The sequence below is a fragment of the Rhincodon typus genome, chromosome 21 (genome assembly GCF_021869965.1).
Source record: "Rhincodon typus isolate 14 chromosome 21, sRhiTyp1.1, whole genome shotgun sequence".
In the NCBI taxonomy this organism is placed as follows: Eukaryota; Metazoa; Chordata; class Chondrichthyes; order Orectolobiformes; family Rhincodontidae; genus Rhincodon; species Rhincodon typus.
This window is the reverse complement of record NC_063352.1, coordinates 13,113,293-13,135,746: the sequence shown is the minus strand read 5'-3', so window position 1 is coordinate 13,135,746 and position 22,454 is coordinate 13,113,293. Positions and strand designations below refer to the sequence as shown.

The window sequence follows — 22,454 nt, the reverse complement described above, 5'->3', positions numbered from 1 at the left end:
TGTGGGGTCAGTGCCCCCTTTTCCCCTGGCCAGGCAATGTGGGATCAGTGCCCCCCCCGGCCTGGCAGTGTGGGGTCAGTGCCCCCTCTCCCCCTGGCCAGGCAATTGGCCATCTGTAAGGAGTAAGTAGTCTCTCTGCACGTGTCCACAGTGTGACTACGGAAAGTGGAAAAAGTGAGATCGCAGCCAAGTCCTATATGAACAGAACCTGGAGTGTGTAGAGTTTCTGTAAAGATCCTGGAATAGGTTGTCAGGAGTCATGGGAATTTATCACTTCTCATGCTGGGATACAATTGTTACATCTTAACAGCAGCCCTGACTGAAACCACAAAACCATTGCAGTGAATTTTAGATATAGTAGGAACTGCAGATGCTGGAGAATCCGAGACAACAAATTCTGCCAGACATTATATATCTTGAAATGGCAATATGAATATACCAGAACTTGAAGGGTCTAGGCCCGAAACGTCAGCCTCTCTGCTCCTATGATGCTGCTTGGCCTGCTGTGTTCATCCAGCCCTGCACCTTGTTGTCGCAGTGAATTTTAGTTTCTTTTATTCACTCTTGGGACATGGATGCTGCTGGCTGGGCAGCATTTATTTTGAGGTTGAAGTAGTATCTTTTCAGTCTGTATAGTCACAGTTCATTAACATTGCATTGAGGTGCACGGATGAATGGCTATAACATATTTCTAATTTTGGCTTTCTCACTGACAGCTGAATCCAAGTTCTTCAGCGTTAGATATTGGGATTCAAAGAAGGGGCATCCTTTCGCATTGTATACCACATTTTAGTTTGATACCACATCTAAAAAAATGTATTAATTTAATAAGAGTTAACAAGGTGTAGAGCTGGATGAACACAGCAGGCCAAGCAGCATCAGAGGAGCAGGAAGGCTGACGTTTCGGGCCTAGACCCTTCAAGTTCTGGTATATTCATATTGCCATTTCAAGATATATAATGTCTGGCAGAATTTGTTACACTTGTTCAGTGATAATTTTTCCTTATTAACCAGACCACCAACATATGATTTTTTTTGTTGTTTTGACAAATATTTGCCTTATTTTGCCAAATCTAACCTGACGTTATTGAGGGAATGCTGCACTGTTAATATGCGATCTTTAAGAAAAGACACTAAACTAAGTTTCTTTCTGTGCTCTTGGATGCACAAAGAAGATTCCATGGTGCTATTTTGAAATACAATAGGGGAGTTTAGGGGAGGCAATGGCCTAGTGGTATTATCGCTGGACTGTTAATCCAGAGACCCAGATAACATTCTGGGGACCCGTATTTGAATCCCGCCACAGCAAATGGTGGAATTTGAATTGAATAAAATACCTGGAATTAAAAATCTAATGATGGCTGTGAATTCATGGCAAATTGCCAGGAAAAACCCACCTGGTTCACTGATGTTCTTTAGGGAAGGAAACTGCCATCCTTACCTGGTTTGGCCTACATGTGACTCCAGACCCACAGCAACGTGGTTGACTCTGAATGCCCTCTGGGCAAATAGGGATGGACAATAAATGCCACGTAGCCAATGATGTCCTCATCCCATTAATGAATAAAGGAAAAAAAAAGTTCTTGTCCATCATCCCTCAACCAACTTCATTCAAAAGTTTGCCATTTAGATAAATGATTTGGATGAGCATATATGAGGCATGGTTGGTAAGTTGCAGATGACACCAAAATTGGTGGTATAGTGGACAGTGAAGAAGGTTCTTTAAGATTACAAAGAGATCTTGATCAATTGGGTCAATGGGCTGAGGAGTGGCAGATGGAGTTTAATTTGGATAGATGTAAGGTACTGCATTTTGGTAGTACAAAGAAGGACAGGACTTATACAGTTAATGGTAGGGCCCGAGGTAGTGTTGTACAACAGAAAGACCAAGGGGTTCAGGTAAGCATCACAGGTAAGCAGGGTGGTTAAGAAGGCGTTTAGCATGCTTGCTTTTATTGCTCAGACCTTTGAGTATAGGAGTTGAGATATCATGTTCAGGTTGTATAGGACATTGGTAAAGCCTCTTCTGGAGTACTGTGTGCAGTTCTGGTTGCCCTGTTATAGGAAGGATGTTATTAAACTGGAGAGGGTTCAGAAAAGATTCACCAGGATGTTGCTGGGAATGGAGGTTTGAGATATAAAAATTGACTGGGACTTTATTTTGAGCATAGGAGGTTGAGGGCTGATGTTACTGATGTTTATACTGTCATGAGGGTTGTAGATAAGGTGAATGACAAGGGTCCTTTCCGTAGGTGGGGGAGTTAAAAACAAGGGGGTGTATTTTTAAGGCGATTGGAGAAAGAGGTAAAAAGGACAGTAAGAGCACCTTTTGCACACAGAGTGGTTCATGTATGGAATGAACTCGCAGAGAAAGTGATGGATGCAGGTACATCTACAACATTTAAAAGACATTTGGATAGGTTCATGAATAGGAAAGGTTTGGAGGGATATGGGCCAAATGCAGACAGGTGGGACTACTTTCTTCTGGAAACATGGTCAGCATAGAGTGGTTAAACTGAAGGGTGTGTTTCCATGCTGTATAGCTCAATAACATTGCTGTTTATTGGAGCATCCTTTATGCAAATTAGCTGTCACATTTCCTATGTCGCAACAGTAGAGTTATTCAGGGAAGCACCCTGGGCCCCATGCTGGGACTGTAAGCATGTGGGGTGGGGGAGGTAACCGGAAGCCAGGGTAGGGATGACCTTTCGAAGAGGTGAGTGTGGCACTGCTGGACTTTGTCTTGAATTTGGCTGGAATCTGTATTGCTGTACTTGTACAGGACCTTGATCACATCTGGAGTATTGTGTGCAGTTTTTGTCTCCTTATCTGAGGATGGATGTTCTGGTTATGTAGGGAGTGCAATAAAGGTTTACCAGACTCATTCTTGGTATGGCAGGACCAACGTATGAAGAGAGGCTGGAACGATTTAGGACTATATTCACTGGAGTTTAGAAGAACGAGGGGAATCTCATAAAAACCTATAAAATTCTAACAGGACTAGGCAGAGTAAATGCAGAGTGAACATTCCTGATGACCTGGGGTTTCAGTTCCAGGGGTCACAGTCTGTGGATATAGAATAGGACATTTAGATCTGACATGAGGGAAATTTCTTCACCCAGAGAGTGGTGAGCCTGTGGAGTTTTCTGTGACAGAATGCGGTTGAGACCAAAACATTAAATGATTACAGCAAGGAGTTAGATATAGTTCTTAGGGCTAAAGGTGTCAAAGGGTATGGGGAGAAAGCAGGAACGGGGTGCTGAGTTGGAAGATCAGCATGCTCATATTGAAGAGCAGAGCATTCGCAAAGGGTCAAATGGCTTACTCCTGCTCCCATCTTCTTTGTTTCCAGTTTTGTGGAAAGGCAGCAAAATACCATTCAGTCAAACACGGAATGATACAAATGGAGGACAAGCTGTAAACCTACAGGGGAAATGAGAGAGACTCTGTGTGATTTGTCTCACGAAAGTGCAGGCTCACAACCCCCTAGGGATGGCTCTGACGGCAGTCACCTCACTTCAAAAGAATTTTATTGGCTATAAAGTGATTTAAGTTGTCTTGAGGCAATAAAAGGCACTATATAAATACAAATCTTTTAAAATATTCATGTCAGATACATGAATGACATCAATTGTTATCATTCTGTTGTTATTATACAGAGAGCTTAATCAGATATTGTATTATAATTCTCTTTACTAACTCACTCACAAGCACTCTATGTTTACTATACCTGTGTGTTCATTCATTCACTCATAATTCGCTACTAACTCACTCACAAGTGCACTATGTTTACTATACGCATTTATATTCACTCATTCATAAAACTGCATTTTTGTAGTACATTTTATAAACTAAATTAAACATCCCTTCTAACCCATTACTGTTTCTTTACAACCTTTCCATTCTTATCGGCCCATGCTGCAAGCAGTGTTTAGACCTGTTTCCGTATCAAAGACTTACCCTGAACAAGTGTTAATACCATAACCTACTGAGACAATGCCAACCCCGCCATTGTGTCTCCATAACCCACTTGAAACTATGGAAAGGTTATAATATTAATTAGGTTGCAGACATCAGACGGTTTCCTCCACTAGTATGTGACATTTTAGATACATATTAAATTGGGCTGCTACCCCCTTTAAGAAATTTACGATCAAAACAGCGCTTCCATGAAACTGCATGAATTAATGTGTAAAAGCTATCAAAACCAGCAATAGTAAGTGAAATCTCATGATCCAGCTATGAGAGATCAGTTTAACATCCTCCATACTTTTATTTAGTACACATATAATTTCTCACTTATTTAGATCATATAGGTCTAATATTTTTACAAACATTACTAAGTGTAAAGACAAAAGGACTAACACCACCTAATTATGGGATAACAAGGTGTAGAGCTGGATGAACACAGCAGGCCAAGCAGCATCAGAGGAGCAGGAAAGCTGACACTTTTGGTCTGGTCCCTCACCTAATTATGCAAGCTCAGACCAGACAGATATTCTAATCCTATCAGGAATAATAACCAACATTGGTTGCGCTTAAACCATCTCCTGCTCCCCCATAACAGATGTTGCGCAAACTTTTGAGTACAATAGATACATCTATGTAACACCATAGTGCTAAAGTTTTAATGCATATAACAATTGTGTATAAAGAGACTACTGTAAAACCATACTTCGGATTCCATTGCCACCTCGACCGGTGCTACTGCGGTTGCTCAATAAAGAGGCTATTTCACCACTCCAATCTCGATCGTTATTGCACACGATCCCACAGCTTGAAGGAGTGAGAGTGTAAAATTGAAATACTGCAAACGCTGGAAATCTGAAGCAAAAACAGAAAATGCTGGAAAAGCTAAGCCGATCTGGCAATGCCTGTGGAGAGAGAAACAGAGTAAATATTCCGAATCCGGTGTAGCTTTTCTTTGGAACAGTTCCAAAGAAGAGTCATTCTGAATTTGAGCATAAGTGTTAGTTGATAAGAATTGACTGGAACTCCTCAAGTTTGAAAGGGAATACTGGTATGTTCATTGGAATCATTGTAAATTATAAGGTACACACATATCAACTGCTTATTTTTTAGCAAGATTACTTTATTAATATTGAGATTGTATTACAAACGATATCAGAACTTGCATTGATATAATACCTTTTACATAGTAAGATGTCTCAAGCGACAATATTAACAAGTTACAGTCAATCCAGTGAGATATTACTTTTAAAATTAAGCGTTGCTGTTTTAGGACAGAGATGAAATTGTTTCTCTCGGAGATTTGTGCAACTTTAGAACTCTGCCTCAGAAGGTGGTGTCATTGAACATTTTTGACATTTTATAATATAGTCTCAATATAATATTTATATAGTAAACCTGCTAAAACATAAGCAGTTGATGTTTTTGTATTTTACAATTATTCTAGTGAACACGCCTGTATTCCCTTTCAAACTTGAGCACTTACAGTCATTTCTTATCAACTTTTAAGGCAGAAGTAAATAGATCCTTGTTAGACAAGGGAATGAAAGTTGTTGGAGGTAGACAGGAATGTGGAATGCAGAACACAAACAATACAGCAATGATTTTATTGAATAGAGGAGCAGGTGTGAAGAGCCACATGGCCTACTTATGCTCCTAATCTGTCTGTTCGTATGTATCACACTACAAGTCACTTGATATATAAAACTGACACTATTTATAGATAACACAGTGTGGAGCTGGAGGAACCCCCCAGGCCAGGCAGCATCAGAGGAGCAGGAAAATTGACATTTCGGGTTGGGACTCTTCCTCAGAAATTATTTCTGAACAAGTGTCCCGATCCACAACGTCAATTTTCCTGCTGCTCTGATGCTGCCTGGCCTGCCGAGTTCCTCCAGCTCCACACTGTGTTATCTCTAACTCCAGATTGTGCAGTTCTTGCTATTTCTCGCTATTTATTTTAACTGGCTTATTGTACAGTAAGTGAAATTAATAAATACTTGTTTCAGTCTTTGTCATTAACACATAAACTTTGTTTTACCTTTTACAGATGCAGGGAATTTTTAAAATAAATAATGTAAATGGGATGGACTGCCAACCAGATGAACTAATTTTTTTCTATTTTTTTCTTTGTAGTTAAGCTACTGGCCGTATTGATATTTCTTCCTAGTGTCGCAGTTGTAGGGTTCATCAGATGGCTGATAATGCCAAAAGACTGTGTAAACGCAAGAGAGCCAGAGAAAATGGTACAGAGGAAATAAAAAAGAAAACAACGAAAATCCAAAATAGGACCACTGCGGAAAGTGACATTAGACAAAGTAGCCAAATTCACCCAAAGGTAAAGAAACTAAAAACATAGGTCATTACGTGTCTGATCAAATTCAAAGCGTTTACCATTGTGAACTGAATTGGAGCTTTAATATTATTCCCAGGGTACAATAATCAGGGAAACTGAAGTGACAAGCATATATGGCCAGGTTGGCATAGGTTCTGTAGAATTGCCTGCAGAATTAATTAACTGAGTGTGAAGTATTGGTCAGCAGTCCACCTTTCTTTTCAGTGAGTGCACTATGGTATGCAGTTTGCTCTGCACTGGCTTCTACAGTTCCCACTTTTGCAAGGGGGAAGATGGTGGCATATTGTTACTGTAGTTGAACTAGGAATGTAGAGGCTGAGGCTAATGCTCTGCAGGCAAGGGTCCAAAGCCAATCCAAAAATTGGTGAAATTTGAATTAAGTTAATAATAATCTTGCAACGTGAAACTTTTCTTGACTGCACTCCGAATTTGCTTCATGACTGCAAAGAGCTTGCACTGCACTGGTTGTGACAAGTGCTATCTAAATGCCAGTTTTTCTTTAAAACTCTCTCCACTATTCCAAACCACATACTCTCTCTACTGTTTCACTCCTTCTCAGTCCTCTGATTTTGTTCATTTTACTGTCCTTAAGCTGCTTAGGCCTCGGCTCTAGAATTCACCCCTACCTGTCAGGTTTTAAGAAGCATCTTAATAACAGTAATGTAATAAAAGAAAAGTACTTCAGCTGCTGGAGACCTGAAATAAAAACAGGATGTGCTGGAAAAACTCAGCAGGCTGCTTGCATCTGTGGAGGAGAAACAGAATTGATGTTTCAAGTTCAATATGACTCTGCTTTGAAGTTTTTGAAGAAAATTCATAATGGATTCAAAATGTTAATGCTATTTCTGTCTCTACAGAAGCTGCCAGAGGAGGTGAGTTTCTCCAGCACTTTCTTTTTATACCTTAAATACTACTTCTGAACAGACAATTGGTTATGCAGCAAACTTACAAACCAGCCCTGTCAATAAACTGGCAAAATTATATACTGCAGATACCGAAGTTTATTGTATTATCACAGTCCCTGCGATGTCTGAGTAGTTAGCTAACGGTCAAGTGAGAAGGCTGTCTGCCAGTCAGTTTTATTTAAGGCAAAGTTGCATTATTATTTGAATTATTTATGCTGTAAATTAAGTATAACAGTCATGTGTATACCCCCTGTATTATGTTTCTATTAGTGTGTGTATTTACATTGATTCTGTGGACGTCTTGGTCAACCGAAATATTTGATCGACTGGTACACGCTTGTTCCCATCGGTGCCGGTTAATAAAACGTTTGCTGTATTCTGTAGTACCTTAGGTTGTTTCACTTATTATTGATGCTTTTTAAATTTAATCTATTTTTGGTACGACATCTTACCATTCTGTTGCACAAAGCTGGCTTTCTTGAATGCAAAGTTATCTCATCTTCATTACATTCAGTAGCAATTTCTAAAATAAGCAGCCTGTGAAAGTCATGATTGAAATTGTTTGTGGTCACAATCTTATTACTTTATAAATAAACACAGTTAAATAAGTAAAGGTGTGATTTTTTTTCCTCATGGTCTACATTAGTTCTTAAATAACTGTTTGTACCCCGTCATTAATGTAACATCTTAAATAATAATTAGAAATAGATTATTTTTTGTTAAGTTTAGAGCAGTTTTTATTTGTAGTTTCCTTTGATAGCATATTTTCAACTGGTCACCTCCTTCATGCCTACTTGCATCCTGCAGCTTTTGATTAGGAGCTGCAAGGTTTCTCAAAGATTCACTTGCCCTGATTAATAGGACTATGTCTTAGCCCCTGTTCACACCTCCCCTGCTAGAATAGCTGAGATCAGTCTGAAGCCAGCATTAGGAAACATGGGCATGAATTCAGGCTTTGTGATGCAGTGTTTCACCTTTTTAGAATTTGATTTTTTAAGTTTAAAATCTTGTATGTTCTTTATGTACCACAATCAAACAATTAAGTCATTGTTTTGAAAATGGTCCTGTAATCCTGTTCCACAACAATAATTTTGTGTCCTTTGTACTTGTTTTATAGCATGTACCTGTTTTCACCATCAATCCAGAAAGCAACCCCTGTGCCGTTACTTATGAGCAGCTCTGTGAGCTGATAAACTATGCTGTATTGGGAAAAGTGAGAAGTTCTCTTCCCAGGTAATGTACATTAGATGCTTATGGTCAACTCTGCATCACTCTGTCATCGTGAGAGGTTCCTGTCGTGGGGGCTTTGACTTTGTTTTCTTTTCAGTTGAGCTAGCATCACACTTCCTGTGCAACTCCCTCGGTCTTTCAGTACAGGTACTGAAGTGCAGAGATTTTCATTCTCCTACTGCCCTACATGCAGTAAAGTCTCTTCCTTTCTTTGTATAAAATTGTTTCCAAATTTTGTGCAAAACCATCATGTGGTATTCATACAATAATCCATAACCAAGAAATCTAGCAAAAATTATGGATATAGGCAGCATTTTCTGTGCAATTTTATGGAAGCATTTTGGATTTTCACAGAACTGTCACAATTTCAGATGTGCTGTGTTTGATAGTAATACTGCACTTGGTGAAGCATAAATGGCTCCTTTAGAACCTGATTGACCTACCATGCATTTCCAACATGGTCTGTTTATATTTCTGAATTTGAGTAACCTGTCCACCGGAAATCATACATTGAATGGAAGTTTTCATCTGTAATTTATAAAAGTTGAACAAGGCAAAAATATTATCCTAAAGCAATTAAAACACTGCAGAATCTTTCTGAATACAGAATATTTAGGGCTGAGAGGTGCCATAGAAACAGATGGCTATTTGTTTGAGACTGCACACCTCGGAACCTTTACTTGAAATTTTATGTATAAAGCATTGCTCTTGATTGATCAGTAAGTCAGATACAGATACTTTGCTATTTTAGTCAAGGTCTTTATCTTATTTTGCTGCTTTTGAGGATATTCCAAATGGTCATTAAAAGTGTTTGACTACAAGAAGGTGTTTTAGTGCTATTTTCTTCCTACAGCTGGTGCCAAGTTCACAAACAGAAAGAACTTAAAGGAGTAGCAGTGATTGTTCTACATGGAGTGAGTCAGATGCACTTCTACAGATACTATCTCCAATTTAAGCAGCTGAAGAAAAGGTTTAGATTTGTAAGTTTACTGTTTCCGTTGTTACATTTAGAAATCCATTTAAAGGTAACTGTATATCCTGACCCATTTGAATATGGAATTACAGGGAACTAACATCAAAGGCAGGCTGTTCACTGGAGCTGGACAATGCGGGTGTTTATACTGCACAGCTTAAATAGTGGTCCATGCTAATATTAGTGATGTTAGCTTAGTCATGGAAATTGACAAGGCGAGAAAGTTGAACACATGTCTACTCTGACTTTGAAGTTGAGTTATTAAAATTCTCATCCACTTGTATTACATCGCAATAAATATGCCACTCTGTCTGTGTTAGTGTTTCGGGGAAGGTGGCAGCTTAGTGGTAATATCATTGGACTTGTAATCCAGATCCGCAGGCTAATGTTCTAGGGACATGGCAGATGGTAAAATTTGAATCCAGTAAAAGCTAGCCTAATGGCAACCATTTAACCACTCTTAATTGTCCTGAAAAACCGTCGGTTTCACTAATGTTCTTTAGGGAAGAAAATCTGCCATCCTTAATAAAGTCTGGTCTGCGTGTGACTCCATACTTATAGCAATGTGGTTGTCTCTTAACTGCCCTCTGAGCTTTGAGGGATAAGTATTAAATGCTGGCCTAGCCTCTTGATCCCACAAACAAATATAGAAAAGAAAAACTGCCTCACTGGTCTGATGCTGCTCTGGCCAGCCTTCACCTCATTTCGAGAGAGGGATTTCTCACTGTAGGCCTGTGCTAGCTCACAGGTCACTACTTCTACTAACACGTGTTACCTTGTTTCCGAGGTGCATGGAAAGCCAAGGATTTGACCTCTAACCCTTCCATTCCCTTCCCAAAACCCTCACCTAACCATGTTCAAGATTGAGCAGCTGAACTGCCTGTTAAATTCTACTGCTGTCCCAATGGGACCAATCGCAGAGCAGAACAGATCCTGATACCTTTCCATTTGGTAGCAGGAATATAAGGACACAAATCACACTTCAGATTTTTTTCTTCATTATGAGGATAAACTTGTTGGATATGCAAATAGAAATAGTAATTTTATGAATTTTCATTTAGCAAGTTGGAAATTTTCTTGGAGGCATCTCTGACACAGTCCAGCTCACACAGCTAATGTTTAATGGGGTGGTTGTTCCCAGAAATAATGTCTCAAGCCCCACACTGGGAGATGGTTTTTTTAATTTAATTTTCACATTCAAAATACTGAACAACTGTGGTGAATAAAGGCTTCTGTCACACGTACAACAATTATTAGATGTAAAAATGGCTTTCCAGGAGACCCCAGCTACCAAAGAGTACATTAGTTTATAGGAAATAGGAACGGTAAATAAATAGTACAAGATGGAGTTAAGCCATATCTTTTGATGCTTTGCAAAGTCTTTTTGATACCATCCACAAAATGTCCTGTCAAACATACCTTGACATATTTGCAGTGAAAATTTTAATAAGGACTAACAAATGGACAGATCGGTTAATTCTGACTTGATCCTGTTTTCAAATAATTTGCTAATAATAAGTTTAAGTTTGCATCTAGTTGCAAATGCTATAAATAAGTCATAAGACAGGAGCTGCACTTAAATGCATGTCTCATTTACTGAGACTGACATTGCCTCTGTGCATGTGCAAGAAATGCTTCCTTAGTATTGACAGTAATATCTAGACCTAAACTTAGTTGTATGTGTAAATGTTTTCAAATGAAAGCAGCCAATAGGATTTCATTTGGCTGGGATGTGCTACCAGTGGGTCAAAATAACTGATGGTGAATGACCACTTGGCCAAGACAGCTGCCTCCATTTGTGGATCTCTACAATGGCATGAATTCCCTTCTGGGGAGAAATCTAATAAAGCTAATTTGTTTATTTTAAATAAAAAGACATCATGCTTTTAAAAATAATCAACCTACTACACTGATGACTGTAAAATGAACAGTTTCTTGCAGAATGTCCCTAGTACCTAACAGATCATATCTTCTGAGGAAGGGTCACCGGACCCGAAACGTTAACTCTGTTTTCTCCTTCACAGATGCTGCCAGACCTGCTGAGCTTTTCCAGCAACTTTGTTTTTGCTCCTGATTTACAGCATCTGCAGTTCTTTTGGGTTTTAGATCATATCTATGTTTCTATTGATGTTCACATAATACTGTAACTGCTTTTATTCTTCTTTCTGTTTACTTACAGAGATTTAGCATACCCCCTCCTCCTGATGATTTTCTACTTCGTATTTTTGGAACTGAGAAATTGCTCCCACGAGATAAAAGTCCTATGGTCAATGGTAATGACATAACAACAAAATATAATTATTGCACAAAGGGACAGAATACGTGTTTTGTTTTCTGTTACTTTTGCGCCAAAACATGAGATTAAGCTGACTCAATGCAACCTGCATGGCTTTTGGCTATCTGCTCACTTACTAACTGAAACAAAATACCTCAAATTACAAGTCTGCCTATGAACAGACCAGTGAAGTGCACAAGATGATACATGTCCAGAACAGATCACAATTTTACATTCCTGATTTATGTTGGTCTGTATGGGAACACTTCTGAATAAAAAACACTTGAAACCACTTGTGCTCAAGTGAATAACTAGTACACCCAAAACAATATCCAGTGGACCCAAACTTAGTTGCGTGCATAAATATTTTCAAATCAAATATAAATATTTTTTGAGCTTAAAGTAGGTATGGGATGGATCGGAGAATGTGGAAATTGGGGATGCAAAACAAAAAGCTGCACATTAAAGCAAATGCTGTTTGGTTAGGAAGAATGTAGTAACAAATTTAGCTCTTCATTTCAGGTACGCCTGCAGTAAATGGTCATTGTTTTATGACAGAGAATAATAGCTGCGGACCATCAGATGTTGACAATCATCCCATTATTATTAAATATGGCAGAAAGAAACAAGGCTTGACCAGTTTTTTGTTGAGTGAAGAAGAGCTGATGAAGAATGATTATCCTGTTGCAGGTCAGTATACTTTTCGTACACAGCTGAACACACCTTTGCCGTGTTACTTGCCCTGTGATGTTGAAACTGTACCCAGACTACATTTTTGAGACTGCTCTACTTTTAGCCTAACTACTTCAGTTTCTGTATTTAGACAGCCTTAGTAATTAAATTCTTATTACCTTGTGCCTTTGAGATTACTGTCACTGGAATTTGACAGCCAGATATATTTTTTGATGAACAAAAACAAAGTTGCTGGAAAAGCTCAGCAGGTCTGGCAACACTGAGGAGTTCTGAGGAAGGGTCACCGAACCCGAAACGATAACTCTGTTTTCTCCTCCACAGATGCTGCCAGACCTGCTGAGCTTTTCCAGCAACTTTGTTTTTGTTCTTGATTTACAACATCTGCAGTTCTTTTGGTTTTTATATTTTTTGATGACTTGATTGAGGTAACAAAAAAATGTTGTCCATAAATTGGTTTAGCCACTGACTCCATCTTCTGCTTACATATCCAGTTCTAAAGAAAGATGTTGGATGATAAGGAGTTTTAAGGGCAGTTTTAACTATTTGGTTATGTTGCATGTGTATATACTACGGTTGTAAAATAGCTTTATTTTGCTGTCTCAGCAGTGTGACCACTGTACTCCTGTGCTTTCTTTTTCAAAATATATCAGGCACTCCTCATTCAGACGGATTTGTCCAAACTGGGTGTACAGCTAAAGTAACTGACAACAGTCCATTGTTGGGCCTAGACTGTGAAATGGTAAGTTACTTTTCCTGTTTAAAGCCCACCATAGTTAAAAATTGTAAGTTGAAGCAAGAGGAATGTGATAGGTTTGGGCCAAGTTATGAATGAATGTAAGGCTGTGCTATTACAAACTGTCTCTAAGTCCAGAATTCTTTTCAGCGTTATTTCCCTCTTTGTTACTTACAGCATATGATGTAGACAATTTGTTGTATTGGTCGCAGGAAGAAAAACCTTACCTAATATTAGTACTATTGGATTTGAGAGAGAACACTGCACTTATTTCAACCCAAAACTTGCATTTTTCCAGCTCCAAGTGCTATATAAATGGATGCATTACTTCAGTTTTTAGTCATGGGAAAGCTAACTATTAGGGAGTATCAGAGACTGATGTCTAATAGAGTGATGTATTCTAAAATTATGCAGCAAACGCAGGTGATTGCTGATGGAACTTTAATTCAATAAAGCTTTAAAATTAAAAGTCTAACAATGACTATGAAAATGTTGTTGATTGTTGGAAAAACCCATCTGGTTTACTAATGCCCTTTAGGGAAGGAAACTGCCATCCTTACCTGGTCTGGCCTACATGTGACTCCAGACCCAGAGCGATGTGGTTGACAATAAATGCTCTCCTAGCCAGTGATGGGCACATCCAGTGAATAAGAAAACGTACTTAACCTGACACGAGTGTACAGCTATAATAGTGGTTAAAATGTTTACCTACAATGAATGATACTGACTCCATTTTTATACAAAACAGTTTTAAGTGTAAAGGAAACCTTCACTATTCCCCAATCCCAACTGCCCTAAGCTGCTCCTTGGGCATAGTAGTTTGTTAAACAGCAGCCCCCTCACCCCCCCACCCCCCCCCCCCCCCCACCGCCCCACCCCATTTATTTCTGAGCTCCCTTCTCCCTCCCCAGCACCAATGAAGGGTGTAAAGCCGAAACATTGACTTTTCTGCTCCTCTGAATCTGCCTGATGTGCTATGTTCCTCCAGCTCTACTGATTTAACACTCCGTGCTCCTGATCACAAGTGGTATCACTCAAGTTCTTAAAAAAGGTCTTGTTGTGTCCCTTGTCAACCAACTTGATTCTTTCCACATTGTGGTTGCCACTCATACTGAATTTCCATTGTCCTGTAAGATAGGACATCATGGATGCTGATCATCACTGGTTAATCCTCACTCTTTCTGATAGTCCTTGCATTTCCATACTCCTTGATTTGTGTCCAGTGTTTCTACCGTCATTTACTTTCTATATCCACATGGGCAAGTACTCATTACCAGGGCACTATAAGGTCCTTGCTAGCAAAGTGCTAAGCCTGGTTTTATAAGTAGGACCTAACCATTTCTTGATCCCCACAGGACTAGGACTTAGAACTAGGATAATGATTGGTGAATGTTAGTTTTGACAATTGCAACTTTCTGCTGCCTCTGTGAATTTTTAAACTGTCTTTTTGCATTGAATATGGTCATATGGCATCTCCCTAATGTATGTTTTCGCCTACTCAAGGTGAGCATGTAGTCATGCATTACCCCCAAATGTGTACTATTATCCATGTATTGCTTGATCTGCTTTCCTTCCCCTTTAGGGGTTGGGCTAGTGCTACAAATTTTGGGGCCTGCCTTAAACCAGCTTTTAAAATCATTATCTGGAACCAGGCAACATTCAGAGTGATCAGTTTGTTTGAAGTGCACATTCTTTGAAAACACTCAATAATCATTACTAGTCAGCAGTCTGCGGGTCTCTGGGTTCCCTAAGCAATTCTGTTCCCTGAGAGTTGACCATATGTGAATTGCTGCTTCTTTAACCTTGGTATGAAGATTTGAAATTAAAAATGACTCGAACTTCCTCCACAGTTGTGGCAGTGTGCTTTAGCTTTAATATCTCAGTGTCATTGTTACCCAGTAACTTGGGTCTTTACATTTCAATGATTTCCCGCAGTCCTGTCGCTTAATTGCTGGATTTTAGATAAATCATCGAGTCTATCCAAACTTCTCAGTTTCTTTTCTTAACTGTTTGAAATTCAAATTACCTAAATGTGTGCTTCTAAGTCCTGAGAAGCAACATCCAAAATTAAGATAAATTCCTCTTTACTACTGAGAATTATAGCAGAAACCAGATTCTTAAAACCTTAAATTTTGCAACATTTTTAACCCCAGGACCTGTTCAACCCAATACAGAATTCATTATAATTACTCCAGACATTAGAAATAAATCCATTTGCGTCAGACACACAGAGTAAGAACAGCACACACTCTTGAGGAAAGGAAAATGGAGAGAAATTGATTATCATACTCTAAGCAGCAAACTGCTTTAAAACCATGCACAAGATGTATCACAAGGAGTTAAAACACCTTTAAATGACGTAGACACTGACCATGAAACTATAACCACTGCTTGTCCAGCCCAACACTTCCTGTCACTCCAAAAACAATGTAAAGAAATTGTTCCAACCCAATGGTTATTTCATAAAACTTGAAATGTGAGTCATTTATTGTTGTATTAATTTGAATTATTTCAGTGCCTGACCACAAAAGGGAATGAGCTGACTCGTGTCTGTGTTGTCAATGCAGATGGCAGTTGTCTTATGGATGAGCTGGTGAAGCCAGACAACCCAATCCTCAACTACCTCACCAGGTAATGATTAAATTGTAGGATTTCTAGTGGATTATTTTACTAATATATTGTTGGCCTTTTTAATAAGTGGAATATAAGGGGCCCATTTAACATGTGCTGTTATGCACTTTTCTTCAAGTATTGCATTTATCAGAGTGTTGTGCCTTTTTGTGATGAGACAGAATTTCTGCTATGATAACATAAAGTTCTAAGTATATTGTGTGAACTGGGTAGCCCAGTTGGCAGCACTTCCACATCAGTGGAAGAAGGTTGGGACCCTTCATCAGTTCTGATGAAGGGTTCCAACCCAAAACGTCAACTTTCCTGCTCCTCTGGTGCTGCCTGACCTGCTATGTTCCTCCAGCTCCACACTGTGTTGACGCTGACTCCAGTATCTGCAGTTCTTGCTATCTCTGTGGAAGAAGGTTGTGAGTTCAAGTCTCAATCCAGAGACCTGAGCACTAGATCAAGGCTGATACTCCAGTAAGTACTATGAGATAGTATGTTTTGGTTGAAGCATTAATCTGAGGCCCAGTGGGCTCTCCGCACTCAAATTAAAAAACTCATAGTATAACTTCAGAGAGCATGGAAGTTTTCCACAATGTCCCAACAATATTTATCCCTCAACAAAGTCATTCAAGAACAAATTATCTGGTGATTATTTTAATATTTATGGAACTAGCTTTGCACTCTGATTTTTTTATAATACAACAATGAATACAGAATTACTGAATTGACTGAATAGTGCTTTAGAGCACACTGGTAAAGGCATTTAATAAATGCACGTTTTTTCTTTCCTTAGTTATAGCTTAGTTGAGGAGTAGTGGAAGAATTTCTTGCATTATTTTAGGCACAATGGGTATTATGTTATTTTGACATATGATTTTGTGGACTGCAATGATTTTGATACAACTTTAAGCACTTGGTGGTAAAATCTGTGTCTTCCTGTGTGGGTGTTTGTAATGATAATTGGCAAAAAGTAAACATGAAACTAAGGAGATTACTTCCTGGGTCAGAAATGTTACCATATGTGTTTCTAATATGGAATTAAGGTGGTTTACGAACAACATAAAAATGAAGCTAATTAGTGACTGAGAAAGTCAGTCTGTGTAATCTGACATTATAATGTCGCAACTAAAGCATTAATAGACCATATATTAATCAGGAATACAGCTTTTCCACAGAACTTTCATATGTAATATACATAAAACCCAATTAACTCATCCATACTTTTAATAGAAACAGGAGGAGACTATTGAAAGTTAGATTCAGCTTATCCTTACTAATCTGCATGTTTTAATATGAAGAGGCCAGTGTGTTGAAAATTTCCCATTTTGTTACGTTTGTTCTGGTGACCACGTGGACTGGAATAAAATCTTTAATAGCTTGCTGCTGTTTTTCTTCTTAATCTCAAACCCCCTCATAAAATGTTAACCGGAGGTGCAATTCCATATTATTACAGTACCTTTGAGAGCTTATGATCCTTCTTCAAATATGCACGTGGTGTAATCTGAGTAGCAGCTTCAGTCCAGTGTCACTCGCAGTAGCCCTCAGATGTATGGTTTGTAGTTAGATGATTACTTTTTAGAATTGTGTAAAAGTTTTTATTTTATTGAACAAAAGTAGAATTATATGGCAATTAAGTGTGCATATTAAAAGAAACTTGCCTTTCTCTTGTATAAATATTTGGCTAAGTTTTAAGAAAAAGCCGTATTTAAAATTTTGATATTTTATGAAATCAAAGATTTGAGGTGTCACAAATTGCACAATTCAGGTTCTCTGGAATTACGAAGAAAATGCTGATGCCAGTGAAAACAAAGCTGGGGGATGTTCAAGCTAAGTTAAAGAAGATCTTACCCAATGATGCTGTGCTTGTGGGCCATTCTTTAAACAATGACTTGAATGCATTAAAAGTAAGAATGATATATGTCTTTGTAATTTTCTGCACACAATAGTTAGAGATATGAGGCATCTTTTAGAACTGAGGTTGAATATTTCTCAAGGATTCAATAGTTACATAGTGTAGAGATTGGAAAAAGGGCCAGGTGGATCTCATTGACTATGAGTTCCTTGATTGGGGTTGTACACGTGGGCCATTCAGGGAGCCCTGGCTGATAAATATGAACAGGTGATTCAGAGAGTCTCCTCACTTAAGGAGCTAGCTCTAAGCTGGCTGGTCGGAGCCTGTGTACTGTGCACATGTAAATAAAGGGTAACTTGGTGACAGAATACCGGCCTCTTTGCAGTTATTTCAGGTAACCAATGTATTCAACTAGAGACAATATGAAAAGCACAACATGTGAATACACTGCCATTTCAACATGATGGATTGGGTTGAATTTAGACTTGATTGATGATGGGAATAAAAAATAAACATTTAGAGATTTTGTTCAGGCCCATCTTGATGACATCATTTTTTGCTAATTGGCTGGATGTGCCCATCAAATTGATGGGAAGCCCAAACCGTTTTCAGGGCCTGGATTCATTAGAACTCAGCCAGTAGACTGTGGGCAGGTAATGATCTTCCTGGGATGGTAAGTAGGCCAAGGCTTTGTGGAGTGGGGATGGAATTGTGTGAAGCTGGAGCTGGCCTAGCCTGGACATTGTGGAGCCTAGAAGTACATTTCTGTTTCCCCAAGCTGCATAGTGCTATTATAAAACTTATCTGTGAGTTTTTCATTCTCTGGGCATCCAGCCGCTGGACAGAATGCAGTGAAATGATAAATAGGCTCCTATTTATATTGAAAGACTATGATCCTGTACTGAAAGGTCCTGACGCTGCCACAAGTAGTAGGCTTAGAAATAACTGCTGTGGCTTTGATGATAGTAGTAGTGGGGTGGAGAATCATTCATAGAGTCATAGAGCTGTATAGCATGGAAACAAACCCTTCAGTCCAACTCGTCCATACCAACCAGATATCCCATATAAATTGAGTCCCATTTGCCAGCATTTGGCCTATATCCCTCTTAAACCCTTCCTATTCATATACCCATCCAGATGCCTTTTTAAATGTTGTAATTGTACCAGCCTCCACCATTTCCTTTGATAACTCATTCCATACATGCACCACCCTCCATGTGAAAAAAGTTGCCCCTTAGGTCCCTTTTATATCTTTCCTCTCTCACCTTAAACCTATGCCCTCTAATTTTGGACTCCCCCACCCTGGGGAAAAGACCTTGGCTATTCACCTTATTTATTCCCCTCATAATTTTACAAGCCTCTATAAGGTCACCCCTCAGCCTCTGACATTCTAGTGAAAATAGCCCCAGCGTATTCAGCCTCTCCCTGTAGCTCAAACCTTCCAACCCTGGCAACAGCATTGTAAATCTTTTCTGAACCCTTTCAAGTTTTTCAACATCCTTCCTATAACAGGGAGATCAGAATTGAATGCAGTATTCCAAAAGTAGCCTAACCAATGTCCTGTACAGCAGCAATATGATCTCCCAATTGCTATACTGAATGCACTACCAATAACGGTAAGCACACCAAACGCCTTCTTCATTATCCTGTCTACCTGCAACTCTTCAGGGAACAGTGAACCTGCATTCCAAGGAGTCTTTGTTCAGCAACATTCTCCAGGACCTTACTATTAAGTGTGTAAGCCCTGCCTTATTCCTCCATTCCAAAATGCAGCACCTCACATTTATTTAAAGTAAACTGCACCTGCCACTCCTCAGCCCACCTGCCCATCTGATCAAGGTCCCGTTATCCTTCTTGGCTGTCTACTACTCCACCAATTTTGGTGTCATCTGCAAACTTACTAACCATATCTCCTATTTTCACATCCAAATCATTTATATAAATGATAAAAATCAGTGGACCCAGCACTGATCCTTGTGGCACACCACTGGTCACAGGCCTCCGGTCTGAAAAGCAGCCCGCCACCACCACCCTCTATCTCCTACCTTTGAGCTAGTTCTGTTCTGTATCCAAATGGCTAGTTCTCCCTCTATTCCATGTGATCTAACCTTGCTAATCAGTCTACCATGTGGAACCTTGTTGAACACCTTTCTGAAGTCCATATAGATCACATCCACTGCTCTGCCTTCACCAATCCACTTCATTACTTCAAAAAACGTAATTAAGTTAGTGAGACATGATTACCCACGCTTAAAGCCGTGACTAAACCTATTCAGTCCTTGCCTTTCCAAATACATGTAAGTCCTGTCCCTCAGGATTCCCTCCAACAACTTGCCCACCACTGATGTCAGGCTCACCGGCCTGTAGTTCCCTGGCTTTTCCTTACCACCTTTCTTAACACATTAGCTAACCTCCAGTCTCTGGCACCTCATCTGTGGCTATCGATGATGCAAATATCTCAGCAAGGGGCCCCAGCAATCGTTTTCCTAGCTTCTTACAAAGTTCTAGGGTACACCTGATCAGGTCCTGGGGATTTATCCACGTTTTTGCATTTTGAGATGTCCAGCACCACCACTTCTGTAATATGGACATTTTTCAAGATGTTGCTATTTATTTCCCCATGTTCCCTAGCTTCCATTTCCTTCTCCACAGTAAACACTAGAGTGAAATACTCGTTCAGTATCTCCCCCATCTCCTGCAGTTCCACACATAGTGGCCTGCTGATCTTTAAGGTGCCCTGTTCTCTCGCTAGTTACCTTTTTGTCCTTAATGTATTTGTAGAATCACTTTGGATTCTCCTTAACCTTATTTGCCAAAGCTATCTCATGTCCCCTTTTGGCCCTCCTGATTTCCCTCTTAAATATACTTTTACTGCCTTTATACACTTATAGGGATTCCCTCTATCCCTGCTGTCTCCTTAATGTTTTCAGTGGGTTGGAAGGATAATTTTTCCTGTCAACATTTATTAATAATCTTGAACTGCCACAATGCAATCAGCTCCCAAGGAAATCTAACAACAAGTCACCATCAAAACTGTTCCTACAGTCTGTGAATGAAGCTGTAGAAAATGGAAATCACGCAGATAGGACAAAGGATGCTTTTTTAGCCTTGACGGTCAAATCCTTTTAAGATTAACACAATATGATCTCTGCAGTTTCTGACCCACAAGTGATTGGCTGTATACCCAAAAGGTGCATGCTCAAATCCTAAACCTTCTGTGGCTTCTTTTTGATACAAAAAGAAACTGTGTTCTTGTGCATTTTTACAAGGTTTTTTAAAATTTCTGCTGGAATATTTTAATGTGGTTTCAGTAGATAATGTTACTTGATTTTCGTTGAGGTAAGATGGGGAAAGTTCAAAGGAGATGTGAGGGGCAAGTTTTTTTACGCAAGGAGTGGTAGGAGTCTGGAATGCATTGTCAGGGGTGGGAGTGGAGGCAGATACAATAAGGGCATTTAAGAGACTTTTAGACAAGCACATGAATATGCAAGGAATGGAGTGAAATGGACCAAGGGCAGGCAGAAGGGATTAGGAGATAGTGGGATAACAAGGTGTAGAGCTGGATGAACACCGCACGCCAAGCAGCATCAGTGGAGCAGGAAAGCTGACGTTTCGGGTCTAGACCCTTCTTCAGAAAAGTTTCATTTAGGGTCATGTTCAGCACAACACTGTGGGCTGAAGGGTCCGTTCCTGTGCTATACTGTTCTATTTTCTATGAAACAGAATTTTTCCACGAATTGGTAACGTTCAGTATGACTTTTTTTCAGGTTTGTGCTTTGCATTCCCCAGTAATTGATTGCAGTTTGTTTCTTGCAGATGATTCATCCAAATGTTATTGACACATCACTGCTTTATGCCAGGGACTTGGGTCAGAGATTTAAGTTGAAAGTTTTGGCAAAAAGTGTTCTGGGGTGAGATAATTGTTTATTTGCATGGATTGGTCGTTCTGGAAGCACATGGTCATTTAATGATTGTTATTGGAAGGGAAAGATAACTACTCATGTACATTTTGGATGAAATATGTCTTTAAATTATTTAAACAATTGGTGAATTTGTTAGATGTATACATTAGATTATTTTTATAGGAAAATGTGGGATTGCTGAGTCTGGTTCTGCACTAAAGATGAAGCACAAGGCTATCATGTAGATGCACTTGAGAAAGGCTGTTTGAACTATATCCTTCAGAAAAATTTGCAATTCCCCTTTCCCATCTTTGTTCTTCCAATTGTCTTTTAAACAAAATCTATTCCCAATTCCCTTAGCCCGTTGCCACAAAACTCTTGGCTGCCAGTTCTTCTCTCCTGATTCCCATATAAGCTTAACCTTGTCCACTGGGAATTGCTGGCATGGCAATTGTTCCTTTTCTTATTCTAACCTATCTCCTTCTAAACTTGCAGCATTCTGTTCTCTTACTCTGTTATCCATCCTGCAGACACATCAGCAAGTTCACTAGGGATCACAGGGGTTGTATTGTGCTGTTGTTTCTGTTGTTAATCACATTCAGGACTGAACCATGCTCATTCTGACAGTGAAGTGAGAGAGATGGTGGTATAGTGGACTGTGAAGAAGGTTATCTAAGAATACAACAGAACCTTGACTAGCTAGGCCGATGGGTGGAGAAGTGGCAGATGAGTTTAATTTAGATAAATACGAGGTGTTGTATTTTGGTAAGGCAAACCAGGGCAAAACTTACACACTTAATGGTAGGACCCTGGGGACTGTTGTTGAACAGAAGGACCAAGGGGTGCAGCTTCATTGTTCCTTGAAAGTGGAGTCACAGGTAGACAGGGTAGTGAAGAAGGCGTCTGACACGCTTGCCTTCATTGGTCAGAACGTTGAATATAGGAGT

At 39.4% G+C, this 22,454-nt stretch overlaps 2 protein-coding genes across 5 annotated transcripts in view; one reads left to right on the top strand and one right to left on the bottom strand.

Moving 5' to 3' along the window:
* The window catches only part of eri2 (ERI1 exoribonuclease family member 2), an 18,942-nt gene extending 14,030 nt beyond the window's left edge, over window positions 1–4,912 (bottom strand). Inside the window, exon 1 of the mRNA XM_048609511.1 lies at window positions 4,676–4,912. The gene's annotated coding sequence lies outside the window, so the exon portion shown is untranslated. The remainder of the gene's footprint in view (window positions 1–4,675) is intronic.
* Window positions 4,913–5,616: 704 nt separating this feature from the next.
* LOC125485666 (RNA exonuclease 5-like) lies at window positions 5,617–22,454 on the top strand. 4 transcript variants are annotated; one of them, XM_048609513.1, is made up of 10 exons: window positions 5,617–5,640; window positions 6,106–6,307; window positions 8,348–8,463; window positions 9,314–9,440; window positions 11,613–11,706; window positions 12,231–12,398; window positions 13,052–13,140; window positions 15,650–15,765; window positions 17,519–17,657; window positions 21,422–22,454. In XM_048609513.1, exons 2-10 carry the CDS (start codon window positions 6,164–6,166, stop codon window positions 21,518–21,520), a joined length of 1,092 nt encoding a protein of 363 aa, XP_048465470.1. In that variant the 5' UTR covers window positions 5,617–5,640; window positions 6,106–6,163; the 3' UTR covers window positions 21,521–22,454. The 4 variants fall into 4 exon arrangements, with proteins under 4 accessions (XP_048465470.1, XP_048465469.1, XP_048465472.1 ...); XM_048609512.1 differs by lacking the exon at window positions 5,617–5,640 and adding an exon at window positions 5,721–5,948; XM_048609515.1 differs by lacking the exons at window positions 5,617–5,640; window positions 17,519–17,657 and adding an exon at window positions 5,794–5,948 and having other exon boundaries at window positions 21,422–21,516.

Coding starts and splice junctions, on each gene's coding strand:
- LOC125485666 (XM_048609513.1), top strand. CDS start 6,164: ATGGCTGATAATGCCAAAAGACTGTGTAAACGCAAGAGAGCCAGAGAA. Junction 9,441..11,612: donor TGAAGAAAAGGTTTAGATTT/GTAAGTTTACTG, acceptor GTTTACTTACAG/AGATTTAGCATACCCCCTCC. Junction 13,141..15,649: donor TGGGCCTAGACTGTGAAATG/GTAAGTTACTTT, acceptor GAATTATTTCAG/TGCCTGACCACAAAAGGGAA.